Source organism: Vombatus ursinus, unplaced genomic scaffold (assembly GCF_900497805.2).
Source record: "Vombatus ursinus unplaced genomic scaffold, bare-nosed wombat genome assembly UNPS02000580.1, whole genome shotgun sequence".
Lineage (NCBI taxonomy): Eukaryota > Metazoa > Chordata > Mammalia > Diprotodontia > Vombatidae > Vombatus > Vombatus ursinus.
The window spans coordinates 24,164,573-24,190,035 of NW_020940358.1; the positions used below are offsets into that span (position 1 = coordinate 24,164,573).

The following is a 25,463-nucleotide window of genomic DNA, read 5'->3' on the forward strand; positions in this document are numbered from 1 at the left end:
AAAATTTAACAGTTGCCTCTGTGGAGTCAGTGTAGTCTGGCTCTAGCATACCCCTAGCGGGAGGGAGTAGAGAACTGAAATATTTTCATGAATTTTAGCTCGAGTCTTTTCTCAAGAGCTTTAAATGTGTCTCAAAAGTCCTCATGGCCAATTTTATGGAGAGATGACTTGCTGAATCAGTGTAGAGGAGTTACAAAACTTTTTTTAAGAAATAGGTTAGCACTGTTAGGTAGCTGATTAGGTTATATTGTAGATTTTTTGATGAAAAGTGGGGACCAACACAATACTCCCATCTCTTTTTTAATTAAAGAGAAAAAACTCTATAATCTTGGCTAAGTTATTCTGCTTTCTATGCCTCAATTTCTCCGTCTCTAAAATGAGGTTGGACTAGATAATTTTGAAATTTCCTTCTAGTCTGAAGTCTAGTCTAGTCTAACATTCTATGATCCTATGAAACTAAATCTAAGGCAATAATTCATGCAGTGCCTACTTTTAACATTTCTTGGGCCTCAGAACTGAGCTTAAAGGAAACTGTGTTTTTACCTCTGACCCTAGCAGAGTCTTAGCATATCCTGCTTCCTATTTATCAACAACCCTTGATTACTTTCCAGGTACCTTATAAATATAACTAATGTTAGTGACATTCATTTTCAGAGAGTATTTTATAAAAACTATATAAAGCTTTCATTTGTACTTTTTTCCTTTGGTTTCAATTTTTTCCACTTAATAGCATTCCCCACCCCCCACCTCCAGTTTTTATGTAAAGATAGTTTTCAACATTCACTTTGACGCGGCCACTGCAGTGGTGAGCATGAGACCAGCTCAATACTCTTAACCTGGAGGCACATTGATGAGGCGGGAGACAGCAAGATGGCAGAAGCTCTGTTTATTAAGTGCTAGTAGCTTTCTTTTATATCCTTAGTAACACCTGATCAAAGCATGATCTCCACATGATAGCCAATTACCAAGTCTGCTGGACACCTGCAGCCCTCCTATCAGGGGTATGAGTAGGACTTTTCTCCCAATGAGAAGAGACCTGAGCCAACCGTGGGAGCTGCGTGTCAGCAGAGGAGAGGTCTTGTGAGACTTCCTTATTTTTGCCACGCAACGGGTTGTGACCCTCAACTTCTGCCAAGAGAAGCTAGAACTCACATGGGAAAATTCTCCCAACACACTTTTATAAGATTTTGAATTAAAAATTTTTCTCGCTCCCCTCTCCCCAAGACAGCAAGCAATCTGATATAGGTCATGTACAATCATACTAATCATATTTTCACATTAGTCATGTTGTGAAAGAAGAATCAGAACCAAAGGGAAAAACCATAAGAGAGAAAAAACAAAAAAGTGAAAATAGTATGCTTCCATCTGCATTTAGGCTCCATAGTTCTTTCTCTGGATGTGGATAGCATTTTCCATCGTGGTCTTCTGAAGTTGTCTTAGATCCTTGCATTGCTGAAAAGAGCCAAGTCTATCAAAGTCAGTCATTGCACAGTGTGGCTGTTACTGTGTACAGTGTTCTTCTGATTCTGCTCATTTCACTCAGCATCAGTTCATATAACCCTGTGCAGGTTTTTATGAAGTCTGCCTGCTCATCACTTCTTATGGAACAATAGTATTCCATTACATTCATATACCACAACTTGTTCAGACATTCCCTAATTGATGGGCATCCCCTCAACTTCTAATTCTTTGCTATTTGATTTCAATTTAAAGATCATTTTCCTCCTTATACTAAATACCAGATTTTATCATCTGTGTTTAGAATTTTGAAGAATTCTTATGGTGTTTTTTTTTTTTAAATAAGGCAGTTGGGGTTAAGTGACTTGCCCAGGGTCACACAGCTATTAAGTGTCAAGTATCTAATCTGAGGCCAGATTTGAAGTCAGGTCCTCCTGACTCCAGACCCAGTGCTCTCTCCACTGCACCACCCTAGCTGGCTCCTAAAAGAATTCTTATGAGTCATAAGTATTTATTGATGTATTCTAGTGAAGGTTGTATCACCTGATTGTGCAGAGACACAGGACTCTTCGAATGGAGAAGGACTGTGTACTTGTGGATGAAGCCCAGTATAAGGGGGTGTGTTGTTAGTGTTGCCAGGGAGTACCTGAAGGGATTGTCCTTAGGCTCAGTGCCCTGCTCCAAGAAGCATTCCAGGCTTGGACACATTCTGTAAGGCCACCTACATTGGCCACAGGATGGAACTTTTCTGTTTATGAAAGTGTGAACCAGTGTCTGTCTTGTTCTCATTCAATTTATAGTGGTAAATGACAACCTTCAAACTAGATATTGGATTTGTGAAAAATAGTTTCATGTTTCGTAGGAAAATGTTAAGTACAGGTCTATTATAACATGCTTTGATTTTATTGGCACTGAACCTCACAAGTGTGGGTCATTAGAAGTTCTTAAATATCTTAATTATCTTTTCAGAGTTTTGGCATTATCCTCAAAGTGGTTTTTTTTTTTTTAAATGCTCAGTTTCAGATGACTGTTTCTGGCTTATGCAAAAACTTTTTTACATCTTTAATTCTTTATTTTTTTTATTAAATAATTTATTAATTTTTAGTTTTCAGCATCCACTTCCATAAGATTTTGAGTTTCAAATTTTCCCTTCTCCCTCTTTCCCCCTCCCTATGACGGCCTGCAATCTGATATAGGCTCTATTTACATGTTCATGTTAAGCATACATTAGTCATGATGAATTAGAACCAATGGGAGGAACCACAAGAAAGAAGAATGAAAACAACAAAAGAAAAGGAGAGCAAATAGTATGCTTCCATCTCCATTCGAATTCCATAGTTCTTTCTCTGGATGTGGATAGCATTTTCCATCATGGGTCTTTTGAAGTTGTCTTAGATCCTTGATTGCTGAAAAGAGCCAAGTCTATCAAAGTCAGTCATTGCACAGTGTGGCTGTTACTGTGTACAGTGTTCTCCTGGTTCTGCTCACTTCACTCAGCATCAGTTCATATAAGTCTTTCAAGGTTTTTCTGAAATCTGCCTGCTCATCATTTTTTACAACACAATAGTATTCCATTACATTTATATGCCACAGCTTGTTCAGCCATTCCTCAGTTGATGGGCATCCCCTCAATTTCCAAATCTTTGCCACCACAGAAAGAGCTTCTATAAATATTTTTGTGCGTGTGGGTCCTTTTTCCATTTTTATGATCTCTTTGAGATACAGACCTAGAAATGCTATTACTGGGTCAAAGGGTATGCACAGTTTTATAGTCCTTTGGGCATAGTTCCAAATTGCCCTCCAGAATGGTTGGATCAGTTCACAACTCCACCAACAATGCATTAGTGTTCCAATTTTCCCACATCTTCTCCAACATACATTTTTAATTCTTAAAAGAATCATAGAGTGGCAGAACCAGAAGAGACCTTAGAGACAAATCCATTTTAAAATTAATTTACTTTTAGTTTTCAACAATCACTTCCATGCACTTTTGGGTTTTAAATTTTTCTCCCCTCCTCCCCAAGACGGTGTGCAATTTGATATAGGCTCTACATATACATTTCTATTAAACATTTTCACATTAGTCATGTTGTAAGTGAGAATTAGAACCAATAGAAGGAACCACAAGAAAGAGGAAACAAAACCATTTAAGATACTATTATCTGTCTGTGTAGGACCCAGATCCAAATTCTACTTCAGATACTTATCTTTTGGATATTTCAAGCTAAATATCCCAGAGACATTGAATTCATCATATCCAGAACAAACATTTCTTCCCCCAATCCAGCCCTCTCACAAAGTTCTTTATTCTGTACCACCATTTTGTGCCGTGTGTTTATAACCTCAGCACTCTTTCTCAACTCCTCACTCTTCTCTCCCCTCCCCTCCCCTCCAATATCTAGTCAGTTACCAAACGTTTCCATTACTACTGTCATAAGCATCTGTTGCATCAGGCCAGCTATTGCTTTAGTTCAGGTCCTTGTTACTTCTCACTTAAATTATTGTAAGGACCTCCTGATTGTTCTCCCTGCATCAGGTCTCTCTCACCATTCCAGCTTATCCTATCTGTCATACAGCTGCCAAAGTGATTTTTTCTTAAGTTTAGCACTGACTGCATGGCATTCCAGTGGCTTCTATTGCCACTAAAATATTAAACTGCTCTGTTTGCCTTTTTAAGATCTTCACAGCCTTGCCTCAAACTGTATTTTATATCCTTATTGAAAATTACTACCCTTCTTACACTGTGTTCCAGCCAAACCAGCCTTTTCTATGCTCCTTATATCAGACCCTGAACAACCTCCCTTCTCTGTTACTTTGCACTGACTGCCTGGAATACACACTCCCTCCCTACATCTGCTTCATTCAATTCTTCTCTTCCTTCAAGATGCAGCTCAGAAATCTTCTACATGAAGGCTTTCTGCCTCCCCTTTTCCCCCAGCTAGTTTCTTCTCTCCCAAGCTACCTTTTATTTAATAACTATTTTGTGTATGTATATTTTTTATTACATTGTTTTGTGTATGTTTATGTGTACTTGTCTCCCTTATTACAAGGAGTATTAGCTCCTTGAGAGTAGGGATTATTTCATTCTTTGTCTTTGTATCACACACATGCCAGACACTTAAATATGTTAAATCAGTCAACAAAATCATTTATTATGTGACCCAAGGCAAGTCATATAACCTCTCTGAGCCTCCATTTCTTCATCTATAAAATGAGATTATATTTGGTGACCTCTGAGGTCCTCTAATCTATTATCTGCCTCCTCCAAAGTTGTCCAGTTACTACATTGATCAAAGTTCTGATATCTTTTATTGTCATTTTCCTTTATATTATTGCAGTTACAGTGTATATTTACTTAGTTCTACTTACTTTGCATCTATTCATATTAATCTTCCCAAGTTCTCTGAATTCTTCATATTCACAGTTTATTATGGTGCAATAATATTCTCTTCCATTCATACACTCTAATTGTCTGGTACCTAACCACTTTGCTTCCTGCTCTTTCCTACCACAGAAACTGCCGCTATAATTTTGCATATCTAAGGCCTTTCATACATCTTTGACCTCCTTGATTGTACCCAGTTATGGTATTGTGAGGATCAAAGGATATGTACAGTTTAATGTTGTTGTTTTGTTTTCAAAAAATAGCTCCCACATTGCTATTAGGAATGTTTGGACCAATAGTGTGTTAGTGTGTCTGTCTTCCTTCTCATAGTCCCTCTAACATTTACCATCTTTGTCTTTTATTACCTTTGCCAGTCTGATATAAAGTGAAACTACAGAGTTTTAATTTGCTTCTCTTTTGAAAACTGGTCATGTTCACATCTTTGACCACTTCTGCATTAGGTAAATCATATCAATCTTAACATTCTTCTTGTATATGAAACCAGAAGGAAAAAGGAAACAATGTAAATGTAAAGAATGGTATACAAGTTCTCCAAGGAGAAGCAAATAAAGGAGTTTGGGAAGTTGCTTTTATTATGTATCCAAAGGCAACAACATGATTTCATGGCATCATTGTTAATTTTGTGTTGCAGTGATTGTGATTATATACAAAACGGCCACCAGTTAGATTGACATATGTGTGCCAACATCTATTGCAGAATATGAAGGGATGTACAAATTCAATTAAGAACTACCAAGTCCCTCCACAATAAAGTAATGTATACTTTAATATTTGGTAACATTAGTGCAAAGGTAGACAACATTTTTGGGGAGTAAGAAATGAGACACAGTCTAGTAGAAAGATAGGCTTTGGTCTTGGTAGTCTGTTAGACCTGAATTCAAATCCTTCCTCTGACTCTTACTAGCTTTATGACCACTAGCAAGATGTTCAACCTCTCTGAACTTTAGGCACCTCTTTCTAGACTTGTAAGTTTATAGATGAGTTGTGATTTATATGGAGAGAGGGAGTTCCTCACCAGCAAAATAAAGGCTTATAGACCATGTAGAAGCCTTGTAACTATACGTCTTGAATACTTCTCAAGAAGAGAGTTAAGTGGGGCAGCTAGGTGGTGCAGTGGATAGAGCGCCGGCCTTGGAGTCAGGAGGATCTGAGTTCAAATCTGGACTCTGACCAAGCACTAGACACTTACTAGCTGTGTGACCCTGGGCAAGTCACTGAACCCCAATTGCCTAAAAATTTAAAAAAAAAAGAGAGAGAGAGAGAGTTAAGCACTGAACATGGTGAGCATTGAGTAGCATCACACACACAAAAAATGAAGACATTACTTGTTAGTTGCTAACTTGTTAGACCAAAGATTAAAATCAGTACCACATTAGAAGAAAGGATAAAAATGAGAAAGCTATGTTATGTAGTTGAGGCGACTTGAGCCTGAATTATTTAAACAAGCTGATGATTCTCCCAAATGGGAAATGAATTTGAGTACAACTATGGATCGTCATAACCATTTTCTGAGAGAGTTTAACTGCTATAAAATATCACTACAGTGAGACCAAAAGATTCCCCCAAGCCACCCTAAGCTAGCAAACATTTGATTTTCTTACTAAATAGATGGCAGCAAAGGGTAATATTCGGACCTGAGTTCAAATCTTAGACACTGGCTATGTGACTCTGGACGAGTCTTTGCCCCAGTTTCCTCATCTGTAAAATTGGATGATAATAGCATCTACCTTGAAGGGTTGTTGTGAGGACCAAATGAAATAATAATTGTAAAGGGCTTAGTACAGTGCCTGGCACATTAGTAAATGCTATGCAAATGTTAATACTGTTAATTGTTTTAAAATTGCCTATAAAGTCTTTTGGCAGTGGATGAAAAATGATCATTTATCCTCTTATGAGAGTTTACCCCAAAGCCAGGAAACTTTGACATATAGTGTCACTGAGATCATGGGCAGGTTACTTAACTTCTCAGTGCCCTAGGCAATTCTCCCTGCCTATATCTGATTACTGTAATCTAAATCTTTGACATGTGAGTGTTTTCTTGTAATGGTTATATTCACTTTCTTGGAACCTCTGCATGTCAGGCATTGTGCAATTGGAACAGATTATTAGCACCCAGGGTACTTTTATAACCTAGGCAGAAATATGGAAAACCCAACCATTGTTGCTGTTCCTCTTGCTTAAAGAAATATTTTCTTCATTTCCTCCTAAGTGTTTTCAGGGCAAGTCATCCTTCCTTTCTGGCACCGCCACTATAGCCACTATATTAGCTGTATGACTGTATGACAAGTCATTTTCATTCTCTCCACCTCAGTTTCTTTGTCTATAAAAATGAGAAGGTTGGATTAGTGGATTTTTAAGGTTCCTTCTGGCTCTGGCATTTCTTTTGAGTCTTTTGAATGCTCTTTGCATCTAAAAGATCTCCTTATCAATTCAACATCTGGGCAAGGCAACTCACTGGGGCCCTGGAGATTTGAAAACAAATATGAAACAGCAACCTAGGCATAGAATGAGATAAACATTTTTTGGATATGGTCAATGTGGATTTGTTTGCTTGACTATTCATATTTATTTCGTGGGGTTGTTTTTTTTTTAAATTATGTGGGGGTGGGATTGGGAGGAGAGAGGAATTAGCAATAGTATTGTAAAAAGGAAGAAAAGGGTTGTTAAAGAAGTTTTTGTAATTATGCTTTTTCTCAATTAGGCCATATCTAATAGACTCCCTCTATGACTCCTTATGATGATAGGGTTCAGAGGGGACACATATATAATCTCCCCATATTTGAATAAGCAGTTTATACTTGCTTAGTCTTTTATCATTGTTCATTCATTTTTACCTTTTTATTTTTCTCTTCTGTGTTTGAAAATTAGGTTTTCTTTACAGCTCCAGTCTTTTCATCAGGAATACATGAAAGTCTTGTAATTAATTAATGGTTCATTTTTCCCCTTGTAGCATTACACTCAGTTTTACTGAGTGTTATTCTTGGTTGTAAGCCCATATCCTTCGCCTTCTGGGATATTATATTCCAAGATCTCTGCTCTTTTATGGTGCTGGCTGCTAAATCATCTGTGATCATAACTGTGGCCCTTGGGAATTTGAATTCTATCTTTCTGGATGCTTATAGTATTTTTTCTCTGACGTAGAAGCTCCTGATTTTGGCTATAATGTTCCTGGGAGTTTTAAGAGATTTGGGTAGTTTTCTTTTATGATTTCTTGAACTATGATGTCTAGATAATTCAAATAGTCTATCTGGTTAGTGGTTCTTAATATTTTCAATCTGTTTTCCAGATTAGTGTTTTTGCTATGAGATATCTTACATTTTCTTCTTTAAAAAAGTGTTTTGATTTTGTTTCGATATTTCTTGTTTTCTCATGGAGTCATTGGTTTCTATTTGTTCTATTCTAATTTCTAGGGACTGGGGACAAGTTTTGTACCTCTTGTGCCAAGCTGTTGATTCCAGGTCTTTCTTCTATATTTCTTATTTCTTTTCTAATTTTTTCCTCAAGCTCTCTCATTTTGTTTCTAAAAGTAATTTTAACTTTTTGTTTTTAAATTTGTACTTTATTCTGGGAATATTAGTTGAGTTTGTGCCCAAGCTCTGAGGTTTTACTTGTTATTTTCTAGTCATTCTCTTTTTGTGAGTTTTTGCCTTCAGTGTCCCTGTCACCATAAGAGCTTTTTATGATAGTATTTTCTTTGTTTTGATTTCTCATTCTTCCAGTCTACTTTCTGACTTCAGACTTGATGTCCAAGGCTGAACTCTGTAGTATTTCCAGAGTGAAGGTCTGGGTTGTTCCTACTGCTTTCTTGGGATATTGCATGTTGTGTTATTCCAGGATCTTAGGGGATAGGCTGAAGACTTGCAAACTTTAGTGCTCCCAAGGTGGTCTGATCTAGGGCAAAGTGATTGCTGGCTCCCTGGTCTGAGCTCAGAAACGTCTGACCTGGTTTTCTGTCTGAATGGCAATAGACTGCTGCTGAACTTAGCCCCTATCAATAAGCTGGAAAACTCTGCCGACTCAGTGACAGAATTGTAGGCTTACCTTTGGTCTGGAATTCTTGCTCTGCTTTTTGCTCTGCAAGCTGGGCTTGCTGCTGCAACTGACCGTAATCTCCTCCTGAAGGCTGAGCCACATTGCTCTGCTTAGTTCTGAACTTTCTTTCTTGCACACCACTCCTAGCCTCCCAAACACCACACAACCCTCCTCCCTCTCAGTGTACTCTGAACTATGACCTAGAACTCAGTAGTGGGCAACAAAGCTGCCAGTTAGCACCTCTCCCCATTTTGGTGTTCCAGCATGTGTCTGGGGGGCGTGCTCTGGTGTGGGTCTGAGATCTCCTCTTGCCCTATTGCACAGTCTCTCTCTGGTAAATGGGGTGTTTGGAGAGTGATGTGCTCCTGGCCTGACCTGACCCATCCCCAATTTCCACAGAGGCTGATCTGGGCTAGACAACTGTCTCACTGATTTTTTTTCTAGATTCCTTCATTAGTATTTGGTCTGGTACATTTTCTAGGTTTGGAGGAATTTTGTGGGGGGGGGGGAGCTCAGTTGTGCTGCTTTCTACCACTCCTGCTGTCTTGGCTCTGCCCTGTTAAAGCCTTTTTTGAAATGCACAGAAGCAAACAGTAAGTTGGATATAACAAAGAATTCCAGTTAACAATCTGTTTTATCTATTTTACTTTGAATAGTGGAAATGCTTGTTTTAAGTTGAATACATTTTTCAACTATTAAAAAAAAAGAAATACATTGACATCTGTTTTGGACAGGTAGAACTTTAATGCCTAGGGGACATCAGAAGTAGAGGTGTTCAGCAGGCAGTTGGTAATATAGGACCAGAATTTAGGAGAGAGGTTAGGTCTTTTTAAAATGTGTATGATAATTAAATCTATGGGAGCTGGTAAGATTCCTACAGAGCACAGTGTAAAGAGAAAAGAGCTCAAGGCCAAATCTTTGGAGATGTGCCCCTAGTAGTAGTTAGTAATAGGCAAGAGAAGGATGATGGTCCAGTAAAGAAGCTTGAGAAGATTATGTAGGGAGAAGGAAAAAATCATTAGAAATTGTAATTGATAAAGAGCCTAGGGAGTCTAAAAAGTCACGAGTAATTAAATTGGCTCAGACTAAGAGAAAAGTTTGATAATCAAATATTAATATATGGGATGTGGTACTTCAGAACATTATATGTGATCTTCTAGTTGATCAAGATTTAGAAAAATAGGATGTTTGATTGTATAAGGTAGGAGGAAAGTTGAGCTTTACTAAAGAAGAACAATTCTTTGAATCAGTCAACAATTGTCATACTCCTAGCACTCAGTCTACACTAGAGAACAGGGCCAGAGCAGGATGGTGAATACAAAGACAAAAATGAACCCATCCTCACCTTTTGGGAGAGACATATACATGTGTGTGTGTGCGCACATGCGCGCGCGATAGAAATACAAATATTATCTATACTGTAAATACAAAGTAACTTAGGGAAGGTGGGAACTAGCTCCTGGGTGGAATCCAGACAGGTTTCAGGTAAAAGGTAGTTGGTGCTTGAGCTGATTCTTGAAGGAAATGAAGTAAAGAGGCGGAGATGAAGAGAGAGTACAGTACATTCCTGGCATGGAGGACAGTTTGGGTAGATACTAGTTACTAAAAATGGAATATTGTGAGGAATGGTAAGAAAGCCAGTTTCACTGGACCATAGAAGGCAAGAAAGGAGAATCTCTCTCTCTCTCTCTCTCTCTCTCTGTACTGGATTGTGAAATGCTCTAAATGCCAACAAACTATTTCTATTGTGTGTAAGGCTCTGTGTTCAGGTTCAATCAAGCTAACAAACTTATTAAGCATATATTCTGTGCTAAGCACTGGGAATACAAAGAAAGGCAAAAGTCAATTCCTATTCTCATGGAGCTAGCAGTCTAATGGGAAAGATAACATGCAAACAACTGTGTACAAACAAAATACAGACAGGATGAGTTGGAGCTAAATCTCAGAGAGAAGGCACTAAGATTATGGAGGACTGGGAAAGGCCTTTTGCAAAAGGTTGACTTTAGCTGAGATTTGAAGAAATCCAGGAAGGCCAGGAGGTGTTGATGAGGGAGACAGAATTCCAAGCTGAGGAACAGCCAGTGAACACTGTTTGGAGTCTGGAAAACCAAGACCCACCTATAGGAAAGAGTCAAGTCAAGTCAAAAAGCATTTATTAAGTGCCTACTACATACAAGGCATTGTGCTAAGCCCTGCGAATACAAAGAAAGATAAAAAACCATCCCTGCTTTTAAGGAATTTGCAGCCATTAGGCTGTATTAGTGGGAGACAACATACCTGCAACTATGTACAAACAAAATGTATATAGGATTAATTATACATAATTAACAGAGAGAAAACATTAAGTTGTTAAGGAGGACTAGACTGGCTCCTTACAGAAGATGAGATTTTAGGGAAGTTAGGAGACAGATGAAGAGGGAGCGAATTCCGGACATTGGGAATAGCAGTGAAAATGCCCACTCATCAGATAGTGTTAACAGCAAGGAAGCCAGTAACATCACAGAGTTATGTAGAGGGTAGGGGAATAAGATGTGAGAAAATTGGAAAAGTGGGGAAGGACTAGATTATGAAGGATTTTGAAAGGCTGAATAGAAGATTTTCTGTTTGATCCTGAAGATAATAAGAAGCCACTGGAGTTTAATGAATGGGAGGTTGGGAGGAATGGTGATATGGTCAGCAGATCTGTGATTTAGGACATCAATTTAACATTTGAGTGGAGAATGCACTGGAATGGAGACAGACTTGAGCACGGATACCAGCAGGCTATTACAATAGTCCACATGTGAAATGGTGATGGCCTGTACCAAAATGGTGCAAATGTCAGCAAAGAGAAAGAGGCATGAACTACAAAGGTTGAAATGACAGGACTTGACAACCTGGAAGGTGAAGAGTCAAGGATGATACCTAGTTCAGAAGCCTGAATAACTGGGAGGATGGTGGTGTCCTTGACATATTTGGGAAGTTTGGGAGAGGGGAGGGCATAGGGGAAAGATAATGTTATAAAAACCCCAGACCCAATTCAGAATTCAACCCGAGACTGGGCTCGGTGAATTCCCTGAACAAGAGTTAGCTGGGTCATAACAAAATCACAGTTGTGGAGTGAGAAAAGAGATTCTTGGGAGAATTGAGTGTGTTCCCTCATGGGAATCACACACCTATACAGGAGCAGAGCAAATGGTTATATAGGATTACTTGGCTTTAACCCCCAACTTGTCCCAACATTCCTGCATGTCCCATTTAACATCTCTGTTTGCAATGCAATATCTATTGTTTCTATGGAGTCTGTGAAAACCAGTCTCCCCCTCATCTTGTTTACATATTTGTGTAAACCACTAAACCAATCTTCCCCTGTTTTCTTATCATTTCTTTGGGAACCAAACCGTTAGCATTTCTCACAATAATGAGTTCAGTTTTGGACAAGTTGTGTTCAATACATGTGAGACAATCCAGCTCAACATGTCCAAAAAGCAGTTAGAGCTGTGAGACTGGAGATTAGGACAGAGGTGAGGGCTGGACAAGTAGATTTGTGAGTCATCTGCATAGAATAATAGAAACCATGGGAGATTTTAAAAAAAAATCACCAACTGAAGTAGGGTGCCCAGAGAGCTTTGGGGGGCCCTACTGTTAATGACCTGGATGAAGATACAGCAAAGGAGACGTAGAATGGGCTATCAGGTAGATGGAAAACCAGGAGAGAGCACTGTGATGAACACCTAGAGAGGAGAGTTTCAAGAAAGGTATATTCACAGTGTCAAAGACTGCAGAGAGGTCACAACAGATGAGGATTAGATTTGGTCATTAAGATACCATTGGCAACTTTACAGAGAGTAGTTTCAGTTAAAATGAGCTTGTAAGCCAGACTATAGAGAGTTAAGAGAGAGGAGAGGAGGTGGAGGCATTGATTATAGATGCTCTAGAACAGAAGAGAACTCAATTGGGTATAGAAATGATGGGGATAAGAGAGGGGGGAATGATCGAAGGGAGAGAGGATTGGGGGAAGGGGTAATCAGAAGCAAACACTTTTGAGGAGGGACAAGGTCAAAGGAGAGAACAGAATAAAATGGTGTGCAGGGTAGGATGGAGGCAAATATAGTTAGTTTTTCTCAACATGACTATTATGGAAGTGTTTTGCATGACTGCACATATATAACCTATATGGAATTGCTTGCCTTCTCAATGAGGGTGGGTGGGGAGGGAGGAAGGGAGAGAATTTGAAACTCAAAGTTTAAAAAAAAAAAGAATGTTAAAATTTGATTTTACATGCAACTGGGAATTAAGATATATAGCCAAAGGGGTATAGAAATCTATTCTGCCCTACAGGAAAATGGAAGGGGAAGGGGATAATAGAAGGGGGGTGATGATAGAAGGGAGGGCAAATTGGAGGAAGGGATATTCAGAATGCATGCCATCTTGGGGTGGGGGAGGGGAGAGATGGGGAGAAAATTTGGAACTCAAAATCTTGTGGAAGAGAATGTTGAAAACTAAACATTAATTAAGAAAAATAAAGAAGCTGAAACAATTTGTGAAGAAAGTCCCCTCACCACAAAGATTACTACAAGATACAGTGGATCCAAGGGGGCAGATGAAAGAGATGTAAAGAAAGATAAGTGGGGTTTAAAAATGGCTATGCTTCTTTTGAAAGTAGCAAAGAACTGGAAATAAAGTAGGTGATCATCAACTGGAGAACAGGTAAACAGATTGTAATTCAAGAAGGCAATGGGATGTTATTGCTTTAAGAGACAATGAATATAGAGAATGTGGGGAGGTAAAGGAAGCTTTCTATGGAAAACAATACAGTGACACAAAGATGTTAATGGAAAGAGAAAAAGAAAACTCAACTAAATACTGTGTATCTATAATGATCAATTGTTTGTTGTTGTTCAGCCATTTTTCAATCATGTGCAACTCTTTGTGACCCCATTTGGGGTTTTCTTGACAAAGATACTGGAGTGGTTTGCCATTTCCTTCTCCAGCTCGTTTTTTACAGATGAGGAAACTGAGACAAACAGGGTTAAGTGACTTGCCTAGGATCACACAGCTAGTAAGTGTCTGAGGCCAGATTTGAACTCTGAAAGGAAAGAAGAGAGGTTTTGAAAATGAAAGTGATATAAAAAGAAAAAGTATCAATAAAGTTTTTGAAAACAACAACAAAAAGAACAGAAGAGAAGAGGGAGTTTGTGGTGAACGGCTTCAGTTTTTTTTTTCAGTGATTCCGTGTATGGACTTGTCCTATTGCTGAATTGTCACATGAAAGTTCCTGGAAGCTGGACTTATGCTCCCTCAACAGGTGACACAAAGATGGCTGGGTACAGAGATGGAACTCAATGTATATATATGTGTTGAATGAGAAAACTATAATGTTATCAGTGTTAGACTACCCTGGAATATAGGTTACTTGTCTAATATGAGATATCTTTGAAAAGGTGGGGATGGTAAGAGCTACATATGTGAAAATTAGGCCAATTATATGTTACATTTATGTTTTATTTAAGTCAGAATGGGGGCGAGGGAGGGAGGAGTATAGCCTATTTTTGGACCACTATGGTAACTGTAAACATTTGGCCCTCTCTCCGTCCCTGTTACTTGAGAAGCAAGTCCTTGAACTAGTCTTCAAACCTCCTTCCTCTGTGAAACTTCCCCATCTTTTTGTTTCCCCCACACTGCTGCTCCCACTAATCATTTTCAAGGTTAATGCACTTTAAAAATCTATGCTGATGTGCTATTAGCAATGGGACATCCTGGGTTTATGTGCAGATTCTAGATTTATTATGAAAGGCAGGAATATCAGCTTAAGAAATCAAAGCACAGTCACTTTCAACAAGCTGTGCCTGAGAATCCTTTCATGTTGAAAGCAATCTCCCCTCTCCCCCCCCAAAAAAGAAACCCCAAACCACTCCCAAACCAAGAACTATCCAAACCGTGATAAAAGCTGGGATGAATCTGTAAATGCTGAAAATCTAAAACTACGGTGATTTTACTTAGCCCTGGAGGGCTGCAGAGGATAAAAGAAAAGAATGAATCTCAAAGACTTATGACTAGAAAAAAACCAGTTAAATTTTTTTCAGTTTGCCATGCATATCTGAAGGGCAATATAGTAGGCAAAGTCTCTGAGAGACAGTTTTCTCCTCTAACTCTGTAAGGTCCTTGAGGGCAAAAACCCGGTCATATATCTCTTTGTATTTCTCATCAACTATTTCCCTAATGCCCACAAACAAGCCCATGTCTACCTCACTCTCAAAAAACTCTTACTGGATTCATTCATTCTTGGTAGAGCTCATTCTATAGTTCTCTTCCCTTTCCTGGCTAAAATCTTTGGGAAGGCCTCTATAACTGGTGCCTTCTACTTCCTTTCCTCTCATTCCCTACTGAATTCTGCAGTCTGATTTCCTATCTCATTGTTCCACTGAAACTGTTATCTCTTAATTACCAAATCTAATGAATGGTTTCTTCACCTCTCTGCAGCCTGTGGCATTGTTAATTATCCTCCGTAGATCACTTTGTAACTCCAAACACTGTTCTTTGACATCACATCAACCTCCAATCCCTCTACCCCTCAGCTCTTTTCCAGGCCATCAGCTCTACAATGGCTAGTCTCTCTTCCTTTTCCATCTTGACTCCTTGGTAAATAAGTTCAACTCCACACTGCCTTCTTTCCACAAGTTCCTTGCCCCTCTATCTGATCAAAGATTTGCCCTGTCAAACCCCAGCGTTGGATTACTCCCACCATTCTCTGCCTTCACTCCCACTCACGTGCTTCTGGAAAAAGCTGGAGAAAATCCCAAGTAGCGTTGACTGGGCCCACTACAAATTTATGTTACACAATTTCAGCTGGACCTAAGGCAGTCTTTTTACATCTCCCTAATCAATTTGCTGTCCCATTCCAGTATAACTGATCAATATATCAAAAAAAAAAATCTGAAAATTTGTATAATGTGCAACACTTGTAGTCCTTCTGAATCTGCAAAGAGGTGGAGTGGAAGTGATTTTTCCTGTCTCTTTTAAGACATACTTATTCTTCATAATTTTGCAACATTGACTTTTATAGTTGTTCTTTCCATTCTCATTGTTGTAATTGTTACATTTATATATGTATATTTTATTCTCTTCTTTCTGCTTCTTTTATTCTACATCAGTTCATATAGCTCTTTCCATGTTTCTCTGTCATCACATTTGTCATTTCTTACAAGGCAGTAATATACCATGATACTCTACTCATTGCTATTTGTTCTGCCTTCTGAACCCAAGATAATCCCTCTTCATGTGAAAACTCTTCAGATATTTGGCAAGAATTATCATGTCTTCCCTGTGTCTTCTCTTTCTGCTTTATCATGCTGTTGTTGATCCATTTAGCTTGTAGGCCGTTAGAAATACCCTATCTTTTTCAGATGAGCTACTTTTTATGTGTACCTTCTACATTTTATGCTTTTGGAATTCTTGAATCTATGTGATTTTACTTTTATCCGTGTTAGATTTCATCTTATTAGATTCATCCAGGTGTTCAAATATTTTTGGATCCTGTTTCTATTCTGTTAGCTGTCCCTCCTAGATTTGTGTCATCTAAAAGTTTGATAAACATGCCACCAATATATTCTTCTAATCTACCAGATTAATAGCCCTCTTAATACTAGGTGAAGTCAACTGGAAAAAATGTAGATGGGTCTTTGTAAGTATTGCTTTAATTAGTCAGCTGCAATTCTTTAAAGTGCTCCTTTTGTGCCAATCACTTCTGTGTGCTGGGATTTGGGAGTACAAAGACAAAAATGAAATGGCTCCTACCCTCAAGAGTCTACATTCTATTGGGAGAGAGAACATATATGTATACAAGTATGTACAAAAGAGACACTAAATAAGTACAAGGTAATTTGTGTGTGGAGTTGGAGTAAATGCTAGCAGTTGGAAGAGGTCATACCTCTTGTATAATGTTGCTATTGAGCCGAGCTTTGACAAAAACTGAGGATTCTGAGAGGCAGTGGTGAAGAAGTGCATTGCAGGCATGGAGAACAGAGTATCAGTGCATAGCCATGTAGACTGGAGTTGGACTATCATGTGTGAGGAACCACAAGAGTTCAAAGTCAAGTCAACAAGTATTTATTACTCTTTCTGCCAGACATTGTGGTAAGAATCGCTAGTAAGACTATTTAATAGCTGAAGAGGAATAATTTATAATAAGGCTGTAAAGGTAGGTTGGAGCCAGATTGAGTTTATATTTTATACTAGAAGTAATTGAAAGAAGATGGCAGCTCTATGAGTAGACCTCCATGGAGAGATTGGAGAGATCTTTGTTAGAATTGACAAGATTTAGCAGCTGATTGAATATGAGGGATAAAGGAAAGTGAAGAGTTGAGTATGAAAAAGTGGCTGTGAACCTGGATGACTTGAAAGGATGGTAGTGCCCTCAACAGAAAAGGGAAAGTTCAGAAGTAGAATGCGTTTGTGGATAGGGAAAAATAATGAGTTTGGTTTTGTACTTGTTGAGTTGGAGACATACAGTCCAAGAAGCAGTTAGTGATAGGGGATTGGAGTTCAGGAGAGAGACTAAAGCTGGCTGGCTTTATAATCTGGGAGTCATCTTCATGGTGATATTACTTAAAGCCTTGCGAGCTGATGAGGTCTCCAAGAAGAGAGTGTAGAGAAAGAAGAGGAGATGTCAGGACAAAACCTTGGGAGTATATTTGTAGCTAAGAGGTGTAATGTGATGATGATCCAGCAGCAGCGCATGAGAACAGGCCAGATAGGTAGGATGAACATCAAGAGAAAGCAGGTTCATGAAAACCCAGAAAGGAGACAGTTCTAGGAGAGATTGGTCAGCTGTGTCAGATGCTGAAAAGAGGTCAAGAATAAGGATGAGAAAAGGTCATCAGACTTGGTGATTGAGACTTCATTATTAATTTCGGAGGGAGTAGTTTCAGTTGAGTGAGGTCAAAGAACTGAGAAGTGAATGAGACAAGAAGTAGAGACAGTAGTTAGCTTTTTTAGAGTTTGACATGTGGTGTGATGAAGGGACAGTTGGTTTTTGTTTTTGTTTTTTTTTTTAGGAAGGGGGATATGAGTATATGTGGCAGCAGGAGGCAATGAATGAGCTGTTGATACTTTCTTCTAGATTTTCACGAATTATTCCTTTAATTATATATTCTTGAATTTTTCCATTAATTGAATGCAAGCTTAATGGCTGATAGTTTGCAGATTCCAACACTATTCCCTTTTTTGAAAATAGGGATATTTGTTCTTCTCTGATCCTGTGGCACCTCCTTCATTATCCACAGTTCTCACAGAGCTTGCTCACCTGATAGTGTCAGCAGTCGCATCTGCCCATTCTTCCAGAACCTGAGGATGCCATTCATCTGAGCCTGTTGACTCTAACTGGGTGTTCTTTTACTCTCTCCGTATGTATCTGGGGTATCAACTCCCCATTAGCCATTTTCTCCTTAGTCTTTCCAAGAAAAGTTGAGATCTCTATCTTTAGATAACATCATCCTGTCTAGCAACTGTTAAATTTTTTTTTTGTCCTTCAGTGTCTCTTCTCTCCCTACCCTCCCAACCACCCAAATCCCTTTTGTTTTCCTTACCTTCCATTCAGTTCAACATTTATTTAAGTATCCGCCACTGTTCAAAGCATAGTGCTAAGTGCTAGGTATACAAAGACAAAACCAAAATAGTTCCCACCCTTAAGAAGCTTATGTTTTGCTAGGGAGGGGTGGGGGTGGAGATTCAACATGCACACACACATGTATTACAAATTAACTTCCGGCAGGGTTGAATGCCAGCAATTGTGAGGGCCATTGGCAAAGTCTATAAATAGCTCTGGCACGCCAGATCTGAGTGTTGCATGAGGCTAGGGATTCACTGAGGCAGAAGTGAGGAAGGAGTGTATTCCAGGCATGGAGGACAGCTTGTGAAAATTCACAGAGACAGGAGGTGGATGCTGAGGTTAGGGAACAGCTTGAACGTTGGCCAGTTTGGCCAGAATATAGAGTATGTGAAGGGGAGTAACATGAAATAAATCTGGATAAATAGATGGGAGCCACATTGTGGAGAGATTTAAACATCAGGCTAAGTTTTGGTTTTATTTCTTTTTTTCTTTTGTTTTTGTTTTCTCTTGGTTATTTGTTTCTTGAAGAGGTTTTTTCTTTGGGGGACAATAGGGAGCCAAGAATGTTTGGAGCAAAGGAGTAATGAGGTCAGATGTCAAACATCTTTATACTTAGAAGGCATATACAGAGTAGATCTAAAGTAATCTTACAAGGCAAGAGATGTGAAGTGTTTAAACTAAGTTATTAGTAGTTACATGAGTAGAAGGAAGGGGTCAGATGTCAGATGTGTGAAGATAGGATTGCTGAGACTTTAAACTTGAGACGTAACAGCCCTTTGAATATGGGGCATTAGGGAAAGGAAAGAGTCAAAAACTTGTTTGCAAACCTGGGTTACTGGAAGGATGGTGGCATGATGCCCTCAGTAGTAACACAAACATTTAGAGAAGAGATTCAGTTTGGAGGTTGCTATTGCCAAAAAATGAAAAATCCCACAGTCACCCTGATCAAGAGCTTCCTTCAGCTGCTTCAGCTCATTTCAAGCTTTGTGTCAGTGCTTACTCAGATCATCAAAATGTTAAAATCAGACATAGTGGACATAGTTATTTTAAAGGCAGAATGGAACATATTTTCAGAGATCTGTGATTTTCAGATATTTTCAGAACTTCTTCAGAACCCAGACAGCAGCCCAGTGATGGCTGATATCCTATAAACTTTAGCCCTAGCACATAGACTCAGAATTTTAGAGAGTTGGAAAAGGACCTTATTGATTATTGAAATGAAACTAAAAGTGAAGTTTTAGTGTCTGTCCTTGAACTAACTTCTTTTTTTCTTTCTTTTTCTCTGTTTTCTACAGTGAACACCTACCTCTTCATGATGCAAGCGCAAGGTATCCTGATCCGAGACAACATGAGAACAATAGGTGCTCAGATGTATGAGCAGGTGGTTCGGAGTGCATATGCCAGGAGGAATAGCAGTGTAAATGACTCAGGTACATTTTCAGTAAGAAGCTCATGTGATTAGAAATTCTCTTCCTAGCAAAGGTAAATTTGGTTTAAATAATTAACCTTTGTAGGAAAAAGGCATAGGTTGAAGAGGAGGGTTTGGAAGAACTTATAATAAAAGTGGCTCTTGAAGGGAGCTTGTGATTTGCCTGTAGTGCTAGATAGTCCCATAGGCATTATCCCATTTCCAGGGATATAAGGGGTGTCTTTAAGACCATCACAAGGATGGCTTCCTAAGCATGGAGGGGCTCTTGATGCCTGTAGGTGACTCATTGAACATATATCCTGAAATGTTCTTCTTTCTCTTTTCTGTGCCTCTTGCAATCTCTAACACACTTTTAGGCCTCAACTCAAGTGCAGCCTCCAACACAGGCCTGTCCTGATATCCTCAGTTGTTAGGTATCCCCCCCCCCCCCCCCCAATTACTTGGTTTTTTCTTTAGATCTGTTTTGTATTACTTCTCTATATACAAGTTGTCCTTCTTTTTCCCAATAGAATGTAAGTTCCTTGAAGGTAGAAATTGGTTTGTTTTTTTTTTTTTTTTTGTCTTTGTATTTCCAACAGCTAGCTCAGTAGCGTGTGTGTGTGTGTGTGTGTGTGTGTGTGTGTGTGTGTGTGTGTCTATGTGTAGGGGGTGAGGAATGAGAAGAAGAGAGACAGTGTATTTAATCAGCGCTCGTGGTAGCTAAATGGCACAGTGGATAGAGTGCCAGGCCTGGAGTCAGGAAGACTCATCTTTCTTTCTTTTTTTTTTTTTAAATAGGCAATTGGGGTTAAGTGACTTGCCCAGGGTCACACAGCTAGTGTGAAGTGTTTGGTCTGAGGCTGGATTTGAACTCAGGTCCTCCTGACTTCAGGGCTGGTGCTCTATCCACTGTGCCACCTAGCTGCCCCCAAGACTCATCTTTCTGAGTTCAAATCTGGCCTCAGAGACTTACTCGCTGTGCGATCCTAGGCAAGTCACTTAACCCTGTTTGCCTCAGTTTCCTCGTTTGTAAAAAATGAGCTAGAGAAGAAAATGGCAAACCACTCCAGTATTTCTGCCAAGAAAACCCCAAATGGGGTCACAAAGAGTCAGACAGGACTGGAAAACAACTGAACAACAAATAAATGCTTGTTGAATTGAATGTTCACTCTAGACAGTCTGTTTACCCTTATACCCATGAAGGTTGCAACTGAGCTTCTTGGCAGTTTCTACTAATGATAGCCTTGTAATATTGAGACAATCCTAAATCAGTATCCTAAATACTTCTTGGGGAGAAACCTTATATCTGGAGTCTACATTCCCCCCTTACATGTGGGATTTCCCCCAATGATTCAGGTTCAGTTAATCAAAACAATCCTTTTCTAATACTTTGCTGAGATTGGTACTTCTTAGTCACCTTCTTGAAAAGCTTTTTCTGACTTTCTAGCCAAACAACTGTGTCCAACATTTCTATCTCATACCTTAAAATCTTTGTGTTGTTCATTCTCTTAGAAGTACTTCAGAAACTAATGCAAAGAGACATTAAATGACATGCCCAATATTAGTCATTTGGACATTAGTCATGCCCAAAATAAGTCAGTGATGAAACCTAGGAGGCTTGTCTTCCAGATTTCTTATATAGTAAATATAGTGAAACGGGCTATTTTCTCAGGGAATATTATAAACTGAAGTGTGTGGACATGGTGCAGTGGTGAATGATTATCTAGAGCATTTACAGGGCAGACGCATGTTATTTCCAGATATCCTTGTCACCACCAAATGGAGGAGACTAGGGGCAAAGACACCAGCAGTGTAAGGGATGAATCTAGAGTTACTGGGAGCCGAAATATGTACCGCTTAACATAATGCAATGTTGGGCACATTATAGGTGCTCAGTAAATAGATGTTCATTTATTGAATTGGTCTGAAGTTCTAGGAACAGCATAAACAACAACAATAACAACAACAAAAACCCATGAGCTAGAAATAGGAACCATTGAACAGTAAAACTCCATTCAGGCTGGACACATTGCTCACTGAGTCTGAGGTGTCTCTTCTGTGGCCTTTGACTGTGGGTAAAGTGTGGAGCGTGGAAAGAATGCTGCTCTTGTGGATTGTCCCCATTGTCATTCCTACTCTTTGTCTCTCTAATCTTTAATCTTTCCCTACGTACTGGCTTCCTTCTCTGCTACCTACATATATATCCCCATCCTCAAAAATTTCACTGTTGTTACCTTCCCTGCTAGCTGTTGTACTACATCTCTCCTTTCCTGTTCTGCCAGACTCCGTAAAAAAGTCATCTCTACTTAGTGTCCTCCACTTTATTTCTTCTCACCCTTTTTGAAGACCTCCTTATTCTAGCTTCCAGTCTCATCATTCAACTGAAATTGCTCCTTCCAAAATTATTTATATCTTTGGTGGTGATAGTGGGTTTTTTTGGAGGCAGTTGTGGTTAAGTAACTTGCCCAGGGTCACACAGCTGGTAAGTGTCTGAGGCCAGATTTGAACTCATGTCCTCCTGACTCCTGGTGCATCATCCACTGAGCCACCTAGGTGCCTCAGTGGTACCTTAATTGTTAATCTAATGGCATTTTCCCAGTCCTCATGCTTTTTGACCTCTCTTCCTATGACATTTGATTCTCTTGATTACCTTCCCTTTTTAGATACTTTCTCCTTTCTGGGTTTTTGTGATGATGCTTTCTTTTCCAACTTGTTTTGACTTTTTTTTCCTCGTTCACCTTTATCCTTATATCTCACCCTAAGGATCCCCCAAAGCCCTGTCACAGCCTCTTTTTTCTTTTTCTTGTTCCATATACTATCTCCCTCAATGATCTCATGGGTTCAATTAACATCTTCATGCCAGTGATTCTCAGATTTATATAGCCAGTCCTACTCTCCCTTCTGAGCATATCCAGTTGCCTACTAGACATCTGAACTGGATATCATGTCAGTATTTCAAACTTACCATGTCCAAAACAGTCCTTATTGTCTTTCCCTTACAACTTTCCCCTCTTTCAAACTTCTGTACCACCACCATCCTCCTAATCTCCCAGGTTTACAGTTTGTGTCCTCCTTGACACTTCTCTTTCACTTGCCCTCAGTTGCAAAATCTTCTCATTTATACTTTTCTAATATCTTGTTACTGTATACATCTTCTCTCCACTCAGATAGCCACTACCTCCTGCCTCAGACAGCCTTTATCATTTTCTCCCTGGACTATTACAATAGCCTTATAAATGGTCTCCCTCTCCAAGTTTCTTCATTCCAATCTATCCCTCATGCATAGGTTTAATCATGTCACTCCCTTGCTCTATAAACTTTAGTGGCTCCCTAATATCTTTGGAATCAGATATAAAGTCACTGCTGTAAGACTTTGCACAACTGGCCCCTTCCTACCTTTCCAGTCTTCTAGCACTCTACTATCCTTCATTTCTCCTATAGTCTAGCAGTCTTTCTGTAATAACACATCTCTGATGTGTCTTTGTTCTCCATGACTTTTGTACTGGCCATACCCCGTGCCTACAGTGCTCTCTCTCTTTGTCTCTGCCTCTTGATACTACCAAGTTCTTTCAGGTTTCAGTTCAGTGGTCCCTATAGAAGGGTCCCCTAGCCACTAGAGCCTTCCTCTGTAAGGTTACCTTTCTTCTACTCTGTATGTGTCATATATGTATTTATTTACGTATTGTCTCCTCCTGTTAGCACCTTCTTGAGGTGAGGGACTGTTTTTGTGCTTTTTGCTTTCTTTGTATCCTCAACACTTGGCACAGTACCTGGCATCTAGTAGAGCTTGAATAAATACTTGTCTATTAATTGATTAGTTCGTGTCCTAGCTCTACCCTTAGTAGCTGTATAACTTCCTTAACATCCTCTTCTGTAAAATGGGGATGATAATCCTTGCCTTGTTTCCTTCAAAGAATGTCAGAAGGTTCAGAAAGGAAATAGTGATGCCAAAGTGCTCTGAGCAATGTTAAAGTGCCATAGAATATAAGAGATTACTAGGAATAGGAAACATTAATAAAGGAAACATCTAGTTTTTTTCTCATGGCAATCTTAAGTGAAAGGACCTCTTATTGGTGTGACCTATGTGGAATCACCTGTCGTTTGGGGGAAAAAAACCACCAAATATTATCCAACTAAAAGTTGGGTTTCTTATTCTTCACAAGCATCAAGAATGTTGGTTTCAAAAGTGTATCCATTTACTAAGCACTCTTACCAAGAAAAAAATGAGTCATATTAACTTACCCACCATTCTTGGGGTTGGGAATATAGGGTGAATAAAATCAGTGAATTAGGGTTCAGTGAATTCAACTTGCCCTGAAAGCAAATAAGCAAATGAGTTATTGAGGACTTGAGAGTGCGCTCGCTCGTGCTCGCTCTCTCTCTCTCTGTCTCTGTCTCTCTCTCTCTCTCTCACACACACACACACACACACACACACAATTTTTCTTTTCATCATGTAGTTGAAATAATAATGTAGCCAATAATAATAGCATTTATGTAGTGGTTTAAGATTTGTAAAGTGTTGTGCATGTTTTCTAATTTAAGAAATTCGAAGTTATTTAGAAGTCGGAATCTGATAATCTTACAAGATTTGAGGAGAATAGGGGTGGGGTGGGGTGTGGTGGCGCAGTTGGATATATTTAAAATAATAAATCAAAGTTCTAGGCTCTACTGAAACCTGTGCAGGTGATTAAGAAAATACTTCTTCATTAAGCACTCTTAAAAGATAATCTGCAAGTCCAGGCTGTCACACAAAATGAAAATAAGGAGGCAACTGAAGACATTTAACCTAACTACTTATACATACATATAGGATGTGGGAAAGCCCTAGTTCTGAAAGTTGAGCCTTTTGTTTTTAAATGCTCTGAGTAACCTATTATTACTACAATTTTCCTGGTTTACTATTTAGAGATCCTGATATGAAAGGTACCTTTTCATCCCAAATTTTTGAAAACCAACATTAGGGGTCTCTTTGTTTAGAAAACTTAAATAGACCTTTTTAAATATTTCCTTGCCAAACGTTTCTCAAAGATTAATGGTCTTCTCTGTTAATAAACCCAGAGTAGGAAGCCAAAGGATGTAACATTTTATAACTGTGATTACTAGTATCCCTTCTCAGTATCCACCACCCTTTCCCTTCATGCTAAAACAACTCACAGAATGCTGGGTGCCATTAGGCAGACAGGGAACCTTGGACGTAGGATAGCCCTGGAAAGGAGCAAGTAGGAGTATAGTTACAACCAATGGATGGCCTTGACTTTCTCGGTAAAGTAGAAGCAGAGTGAGCACAGGTCCAGGATTAGGGTCTTGAGAATAGAAGAGGTTTGAAATAGCTGCTGTGGGACCTGAGAAGAGCTGAGCAGCAGTGAGGTGTCCAGCTGAGGGGAGATAATATATATTAAATTTGGAATATATATTCCAAATTTGGTCACCATGGTTTTGTGACTTTTGCCAGCCGTACTTGCTTATGTGGATAATAGTTTTCTTCTGCTGACATTAAGAAAATGTCTTGTCTTGTAGTGGAGACAGGTGCTTGGTACTTCCTAAACTATAAGGAAATAACTCTTCTT

The 25,463-nt window shown here is 39.1% G+C and overlaps 1 protein-coding gene across 1 annotated transcript in view; it reads left to right on the forward strand.

Annotated features, from left to right (window-relative positions):
• The window catches only part of B4GALT5 (beta-1,4-galactosyltransferase 5), a 109,164-nt gene that overhangs the window by 66,103 nt on the left and 17,598 nt on the right, over positions 1-25,463 (forward strand). The window contains exon 2 of the mRNA XM_027852433.1: positions 19,781-19,915. Coding sequence (XP_027708234.1) covers positions 19,781-19,915 — 135 coding nt within the window. The remainder of the gene's footprint in view (positions 1-19,780; positions 19,916-25,463) is intronic.